This window comes from Cucurbita pepo, chromosome LG18 (genome assembly GCF_002806865.2).
Source record: "Cucurbita pepo subsp. pepo cultivar mu-cu-16 chromosome LG18, ASM280686v2, whole genome shotgun sequence".
In the NCBI taxonomy this organism is placed as follows: Eukaryota; Viridiplantae; Streptophyta; class Magnoliopsida; order Cucurbitales; family Cucurbitaceae; genus Cucurbita; species Cucurbita pepo.
In genome coordinates, this window is record NC_036655.1 from 4569069 (window position 1) to 4577986 (window position 8918).

Below are 8918 nucleotides of genomic sequence, written 5' to 3' on the forward strand. Positions count from 1 at the left end.
TAAGCTGATAGTGTCAGTACTATATATGCGGAGCTTCCACTTCTCTTTCCAATCAAGTACAAAATTATTGAGGTAGGAGTGAGGCTAATTAGGATAGTATGATTTGATAGTTCACTTGGATTACCCTGCACGGTGGATCCGTCCTATGGGTGACCGTTGATCATGCATTGGAGCTGGCACGTACAGGAGGTCACGTCCCCAACCTTAGGTGACTACATGGTTTGTGGGATATGTTCGCCAGCTACCTCCTATGGATGACAAGCAAGCTAACACTCACCGTGATGTCTCCTCCTGTTAGAGAGAGTTTATTTAGGTGGCACCTCAACATCAAACATTGGTTACCACTACGTAGGCTAAGATAGCTACCCAAGACTATGCAAAGCAAGAGCAATACACCTAAAGCCTAGAGCAAAATCAATGATGTAATGAGAGGTTACAATTAGGTTACTTATTGAGTATATTTATATACTCACCCTTTTCCCCATTTTTTTAGATGTTCACAGGCTACCGGTCGAGGTGGAAGAGCATTTAAAAGCTGTGCGATAATAGAGGGGATTGTTCCGAAGCGTTAATACGTCTTCGTGTTTGAATCTTTTGCATTTTGTTTTATAATTGTCTCTTAAACCCATTTTTTCCACATGTAATAAAGTTGAATATCATTGTATTATAATTGAATTTTATTTTATATTTAATTTTTGTGTTGTCTATCTTTTTAAATTATTTTAATTTTACCATTTTTTTTCACTTTTATTTTCATTTATTTTTTGTTTTCATTTTTTTAGTCTCGAATTAGATATTGGCTTGAAATTTAGGTCATGATATAGAAACTCATTTTAGGTATACTTTCACTCACCTGTTTCTATTAAACAATTTGAGTCAAATCATTTATAATAATTATAAAGTAGACCATATTTATAGTATTACGAGAATAAAGCATAAAACCTTATCTAAATACTATATACTATTTATGTTATTACTTAAACACGATCCTCTTATATGTCAACCACATACTGCACAAGATCACAATAATAATCTTCAATTTTTCACCTAATTAATAATATAAAGTTACAAATAAAATAATCAAAATTATTTTAAAATTTAAATAATCAATTACCAGAATTTACGATATAAGTTCTAACCTTTCTCAACACATGGTCCAACTATGCATATGGGCCGACTAGGTGGGTTCGTTAATATACCCTCTTGATCTATTAATGGGTTAGCATAATCGCACGCGGCCAAAAATCTACGAAAAGAAAAAAAAAAACATGAATAATATTTTGGTGTATGTATGTGCACATATCATACTAGAGAAGTAATCCATGACGATCACCTGACATACCACATGCATGAAGTTCCATATTAAAAATCATGGTTCAATTTGATGAGATATATTATACTTCCATAACTATCATGACTTAAATTTCTTACCGTGTACGTACATATCCATAATATTTCATTCATACTTATCATATATAATATAGTATCTTGTATTGTCATGTCAACGTAACAATCAAATATAAAAGAAAACACAGGTATCAAATAACAGTAAGCTCACTAAGAGTACTTGCTTAATATTCCTAAGCTTTATAGATGGATCGTCCTTGAGCTCAATCTCAATCTCAATGTGATTCATTTTCTGTTATATCATCCCATGCATTCAAAATACCGCACTTACAATTCATCAACGGGCTAATATCACTTATTTATTTTAAGCCACCCTTAAATACTCATAAATGATTTTAAAGGGTTACACTTTCTCTTTTTGACCTAATTAGGCCAAAAATGCTCATAGAATGCCCCAAAATGGTTAAACAAATAGGAACTGAGTCAAGTGAGCCAAAAGGGTGTTGACTAAGCCACTACAAGCCAACAACATTAGCTCGCTGGAGGGCAAGAGGTCGCATTGTGTGTGTCGGATTTGACCCATGATCGAAATAGGTCAAAACAAGTAAAAAAGAAAAGGAAAAATTTGAGGGGAGATAGCTTTTGGAACACGTTAATTTTAAGCACTTAATTTTTCAATTCTCATGAAATGAGCTTATCTCATTATTATTTATAAGGGAGAAATCACTAACTAGCTTACTAACCTTTCTCCTCAAGTTAAGAATCACTAACAATCTTCCTACTTAAAGCACAAAACTTAGTCCACAATTTGGCAACTATTACCAATTCTTCCATAATTGATCCATTAGTTAGTAAATTATTCTACTAAATCTAATAACAATTCTCCTAAGGTTACTCTATAAGTTAGTAACTTGTTCTACCAAGTCTACTAAAAATTCTCCTAAAGTTAGTACATAAGTTAGTAACTTGTTCTACCACATCGAGTTTATTAGCTCACAATCTCCTTCGTAAACTTGATTTTGTTTGAGATCTTTCATTCTCAGAACCTTCAGCATCTTTGCAAACTTAACCCTTGTTAGGGCCTTGGTTCGAATATTTGCACGTTGCTCTCTAGTGCATACGAACTGCACAATGATTTTCCTATTCTTGACACATTCACGGATGAAGTGGAAGCAAGTCTTAATGTGTTTGTTACGTCCGTGAAATACCAGATTCTTCATCAGTGCAATTGCATATTTTTTGTCGATGTAGAGAGTTACCAATTTTAGTTCACTTCTAGTCACTTTGCTCAACAATTTTCTCAGCCACCATGCTTGACACAATGTCATAGCTGTTGCAATGAACTCAACCTCACAAGAAGATAGTTCCACAATTTGCTGCTTCTGAGATTGCTAAGAGATCAAATTTCCTTTGAGATAAAACTTTCATTCCTACGATGCTTTTTCTATCTTCAATGTCTCTAGCTAAATCACTATCGGTAAAATCGACTAGTTCTTCAGAACCTCACCTCTTTCATACTTCAACCCGTAGCTTGTGGTTCCCATCAAATAGTGAAGAATGTGCTTAATTGCTTGATTATGCATCATAGTAGGCTTTTCCATGTAACTACCGACTATTTCAACAACATATGAAAGGTCCGGACGAGTACGAGTCAAGTACCTTAGAGTTTTGATGACGCGTCTATACTTAGTGGAATTTGCCAAGCTTCCTTCAGCATCTTTCCTGAATTGTAACTTTGCTTCCATGGCATACTTGGTCGGGTTGCACTCTGTCATCTTAAATTGCTGCAACAACTTCTTAGCATAGGTCAATTGCTTTAGCATGATACAACCTTTCCTTTGGTCCACTTCAATACCAAGGTTGTACATGAGTAACCTGATATCAGTCAACTCAAAGTCTTTCATCATTTGCTGCTTGAACTCTTTTGATGCTTTCTACACTTGTATCAGTGATGATCAAGTCATCAACGTACACTCCAACTATGAGTGTTTCAGCCCCATTGTTTCTTGTATACACTACTTGTTCTTGCGAGCACTTCATGAAGTTTAGACTCTTTAAGCTCTTGTTCAGACGTATGTTCCACGCCCTCGGCTTTGATGACGAACCCTTCAGGTTGTGAAACATACACTTCTTCTTGAAGATCACCATTTAGGAATGTTGATTTGACGTCCAAGATCTTGAAATTCTTTCTCGATAAGAAATTAAAAATTCGGGAAGTTCCTTAAAAATTGGGAAAATGACATTTTTGTTCTTCCTACTTACTTTTTCCTTTCGGATCCTTTTCCAAAGGTCTTATGTCCCTATAATTACTTGTTAGGGTATTAATATGACTAGATTAAGACCCTTCTCCTTGCTTAATTCATTTTCTTTAATTCTTAAGGCCTTAGTCGAACATCTTAATCTTATTTGAGTTACTTTACTCATATTTCAAATGTTGTAATAATCGAGAGGCCATCTTGAGTCGCTTTATTCTTCGATCTCTATAAATCTAATGTCCATGGAGCTAAGGAACCAATTCTCATGAATTATTACTCACTCTAAAGAGTGATAGAGGTTGAAGAATAGTGCCTACTCACCATTCATTTTTCAAGAAATTTAGTGTTCTTGATGTCGATTAACTCGTTTGGATACCTTCTAATGAGATAAGCCTTAAGTAACGACCTTGAGTTTCAAGGGAGAATGTCATAGCCAAAACGGTTGTATTATGAGGTCGAATTTTAAATAAAAGTCAATGAATTAGAGAGATTAATCTAGAGAATGAACTTGTAGAAATTTGGAATTCTAATTCAAGCCTTAAACAAAATTTGTGCAGTAAAACAAACAAATATAATGCTCTATTTTCTTATTAAAAACAAAGTTGTCATTGTATGCCAGACATGTCTATTATGCACGGAAAAAATTAGATGTGTAGTACATCTTTACACATGGACCGTGCATGCATGTATGGACCCACTAGGTGGACGTATACATACTCCTTAGGCCTACCTTTTAGCTACCGCACACTCACGCCGCCAAAAGCAATGGAAGGAAAGAAGCTTGCATAATGACATAACGGACAGGATATCGTAACATAACATCATAACGTAAGCATTCATACTAATTATAACGGAGAAGTATCCCGATTCACATAACATACAAAAGTGTATAAGGTCCCCATAGCTTTAAATCATGATATAAGCTTATAATGCAAGACATAACTCCATTCTTTTCCTGACATAGCATTTCTATAAGACATACATACTACTTGTCATATTTTTCTTAATTGCATACATTGCTTTCTAATATCTCATAGCCATAAATGGATCATAACGTAGTTTACATGATATGACACACGGGGTTCACGCATTATAGCATAATCATATGACAATTAGCAGATAAAATAGCATATCTTGTAACATGACATAACATAGATATCATAGTATAAATAAACATAGTACACGTCATACAATCATGAAACATGACGTTTATAAAAGAAATAAGTCATCTAACCAAGCCAATAGTAAAGCCACTTACTTGGTTGGCATAAGCTGAAGTCATTACACCCTCGTGATGCTAATTTAAAGTTGCTCTTTGAAGTCTAATTCTACTTGAAGTGCCCCATAATCATAGCATGAAATTCTATTACAGAAATTGACTCCTCTAATTTGCCTAGCATAATCTAAACTTAGCTCTAAATAATTTAAATGAGTTAAAAAATAATCATACTAACCTTAAATGCCTCTAAAAGTTTCAAACACATCACACAAAGAGTTGAAACTAGTACGAGAGAATTCAAGTGTATCAAACCTAAGTTAGATCAGTTGAGGAGTCGAGCTAGAGCTGTTAGAAAATATATTAACTGCCAAAGTGAGATGAAAGGGAGCAATTGGTGTAACTAGCTCCTAACTCCTCACTTTCTCAATCCAATTTATTTAGTTTCTAATTTCGGGTTAATACATCATACACATCTAAAAGTAAATTTAGCTCGAGTGTCTTGCTCTTGGAACAATTCTTGGTATTTCTTCCTCATTTTTTCCTCTGGTTTTCACATAAGTTTCAACCGATTGATGGTTTCTTAGTGAAAACCACTTTCCTAGTTAGGACCTTCACTTCCTGGGCAAAAAATTTTATTGGTCTTTCCTCGTAACTTAGGTACTCGTTTATTTGTAAGGACACGTAATCTACCACATGAATCAGGTTGATCAAATACTTGCAATGCAGATACAAAACAAACGCATCATGCACTATGAATAGGGCTGGTCGTAAGGCTAATCGATATACTACCGATTTGATTCAGTTCAGAATTTTGAATAGTTGGATGAAGAGTGAGTTCAACTTTCCCTTTTATTCGAATCTCAAAATGCCATCATCCATGCTACTTCAAGAATAACTTGTTGACTACTTCAACCTCCAAGTTTCTGTGTTGCACACCATCATTACTTTTTTTCTACCATAGGTCGTACGAATAATCATCCTGATCTTTTGTACAGGCTTAGACCAACTTTAGTCCCCATAATTCACGTTTTCCTACCTCATCCCAGCGTTCCGAGACTTGCACTATTTTTTGTATAAGGCTTCGAACAATATCATGCCTAAGGTTGTTTGATAAATGTGGTTGTAAGTGATTTTCACAAGATATAAATTGGAATTTAAACCGTTTATGAAACTAAGGCCTTGCTACGGTTAATACTAACATCACATAGTCCTGCCTATTCTCTTTCAAGACTGAGATTTTATTTGAAGTAACTTGAGTAAGCTTGTGGGTGCAATCACCCACCCCTACTCGAATGGTGGTGGTAGTGTGACCTTTTGCTATCTTAGATAAACCAAGAAGGAATTCCATGATGTAACCTCTCAAAACGGTTGAACCTCTTGGTACCCTTCAGAATCACCAAACATTTGTAGCTTGGAGATATCATTTAATAACTCTCCACCTAACCTACCACTTTCAAGAATGGAATTAATCTTGAATCTACTCTTTATGCATTAATAATTTAGTGAAAATTATAAATTAAGAACTAGATAAACAATCTCATTCTCATATTCTTTTGGTAAATATGATTTGGGGTTAAAAGTAATCTAAACGATCAAGAAAAGGAATTAAGTCATTCAAACAAGAAAAAGAATATCTTCCGCAACTCATTTCAATACCCTAAATAGTAATTTGAAGGACTTAAGGCCTTTGGGAAAGGATCGAAAAGGAAAAAGTAAGCATAAAAGACGAAAAGGTCGTTTTTTCCAAATTTTCAAGGAACTTTCCAACTTTACTTCCTTGGTGGAGAAGGAATTTCAAGGTGCTTAAGCCGAAAAAATGACCAAAAAAAAATGTTAGAAATTTTTTTATTAAAAGTTTGGTTTTTTCTAAAAAATAATAATAATAATATTAAAAAAAATGGAAAATTATCGAAATGTCTTTGAACTTCGAGATAATTATGAAAATGTCATTGATCAAAAAATCAGATCGCAGTCAGGATATCCTCACAAAATCTACTGGATCTTTAATTTCAACTGTCGAAGGAAAATGATCAAAAAGAATGTTCAATTTGAAGGAAAATGGATTGTAGACAAGAATTCGACCCTTTCCCCCTATTTAAGCCTGAAACTTATTTTCTTCAATGGGGCACTTTCTTGAGGTAATTTCTCTTCATCGTCTTTTATAGAAACACTCCTTGGAGATGCATAAACGGATTGAGATTTGCCTTGCTCGAAGCATTTGCATGTAAGCTCAGATTGGATTTGCAAGCATATTTCTAAGTTCTTCGATGGCAAATTAGATTGGAGAAATGATTTCTAGGCACTTTCAGCATTTTATTCCTTCATAAAACTTGTGGGTAATCTAGTTTAGAAGCTGTAGGAACAAGTTTGAAGGGAAATGGTAGAGAATTTCTCTTGAATTTAGAAGAAATCCGAGAGTAGAGACCAAAATCTAAATGCTTATTACTTGTAATTGGAAGCTCGCTTCAACTCGATTCTTGTTACATACTATTGCCTCAACTTCATACGTTGTAGGGGAAGCTTAAACCAACGTTGAAATCTCCAGAATCGTTGTGATTGGGAGATTAAATTTTCTGGATAATCCATCGAAAATATCCTGTAAGGACCGGGACCTCATGACTCTAAAAAAGACGGGTAAATGTTTTACGAAATAAAATAAAGAGAATTTGAAACATGATATACATTATATTTATATTATATCAAAATAAAGTTAATATATTATTATATATAAAACACAACTTACCATTTAAAATAAAAAATAAGGAACAAACACAAAACATTAAAACAAAGGGGGTGGAGGACGATGGGTAAGGCTTGTCTATGGCACCTGCTCCAGAGCCTACTCCTAACCTCGACCAGCTCCTTGTTTACCTGAAAACATAGAATGAGTACAAAGACCCAGTAACTAACCTACTTGTAGGCTCTTAATCGTGTCCTTAGGGTACCACACTCTTTCTTTTCTTGTTCTGGTTCTTGTTGTAAGTACTTAAGCCCTTTAGTTCTATTCTTGACTTGTGGTTCTTATCATGATCTATCCTCAAGATTTTGGTCCTTGGATTCTGAAGCCTTAGTTCTGGTCTAAGGGTCTTAGTACTAAGGATATAGGTTCCTGTTCTTAGGACTTTGATCTTGATCCATGTTCTAGTCCTTGATCGTTGTCTCATTCTTGGTTACTTTTCTAGGTTCTTGTTCTGTTCTTTGTTCGTTCTCCAAGATACTCCCCCTAGGATTTGCGATACTAGCCATGAACCTAACAACATGTGTCCAAGGCTTCATACTTTTCAAGCGACACAGTCTAAACCTATGTCCAAGACTTCATGCGTTCCAAGCGACGTAGTGTTAACTTGCATCTAAGGCTTGCTCTGCGATATAGTCTGAAAACATATGCCCAAGGCTTCATGCGGTCCAAGCAGCATAGTCTGAAAACCTACATCCAAGGCTTCTTATGTTCCAAGCGATATAATCTAATCATGCAGCCAGGGCTTTCCTTGTGATATAGCCGGAATACCTATGTACAAGTCTTCATACGTTCAAAGACGCATGAATACGTAGTTCAAGGCTTCATACGTTCCAAGCAGCGTAGTCTGAGTCATGAACATGTACTGTGGGAGGTATTGGGAGGTTCTTAATTCATGCCTAAGGTAATTTACTCTAGACACTCGTAAGAACATAGCAAATCTCTACGACAAGAAATGTCTAACGTAATTCACCAGAAATTTTGTCGTATGACGGTGTCACTAGTGTCTCTGTCTCTTATCTCCTCTGGTATACTCTTAGCACAGCAACGCCTTGCCATGTAGTAGCCATAAAGGTAACATCGAGCAAGGCCTAGGTCGGATAGTATAATGTATCAAGGTGACCAAATGCCCTTACCTAGAAGAAAAGGCTAGTAGACTCCTCAACGGGCCACTATGCATTAAAACAGATATTGAGAGGGGGGTTTGGTATCATGCAACGCAGGGTGGTTGCTCCCTTAAAATAGGGTGACTTTATGGTCCAATGAGAGAGTTTGCGAACTAAACACCATACTATTCTACTAGATGATTAAATGTAGCATCTCAAATCAAGATACCAATTATTCACTATGTAAGGTGCAA

At 35.4% G+C, this 8918-nt stretch overlaps 1 protein-coding gene across 1 annotated transcript; it reads right to left on the minus strand.

Moving 5' to 3' along the window:
* Window positions 1–2834: 2834 nt before the first annotated feature.
* Window positions 2835–3495, minus strand: LOC111780531 (uncharacterized mitochondrial protein AtMg00810-like). The gene is made up of 2 exons (XM_023660956.1): window positions 3367–3495; window positions 2835–3281 (listed from the first exon to the last, which is right to left on the minus strand). The coding sequence occupies exons 1-2, from the start codon at window positions 3493–3495 to the stop codon at window positions 2835–2837; spliced, it is 576 nt and encodes a 191-aa protein (XP_023516724.1).
* Between the last annotated feature and the right edge of the window lie 5423 nt (window positions 3496–8918).

Coding starts and splice junctions, on each gene's coding strand:
- LOC111780531 (XM_023660956.1), bottom strand. CDS start 3,495: ATGGTGATCTTCAAGAAGAAGTGTATGTTTCACAACCTGAAGGGTTCG. Junction 3,282..3,366: donor TGAAGTGCTCGCAAGAACAA/GTAGTGTATACA, acceptor ATACAAGTGTAG/AAAGCATCAAAAGAGTTCAA.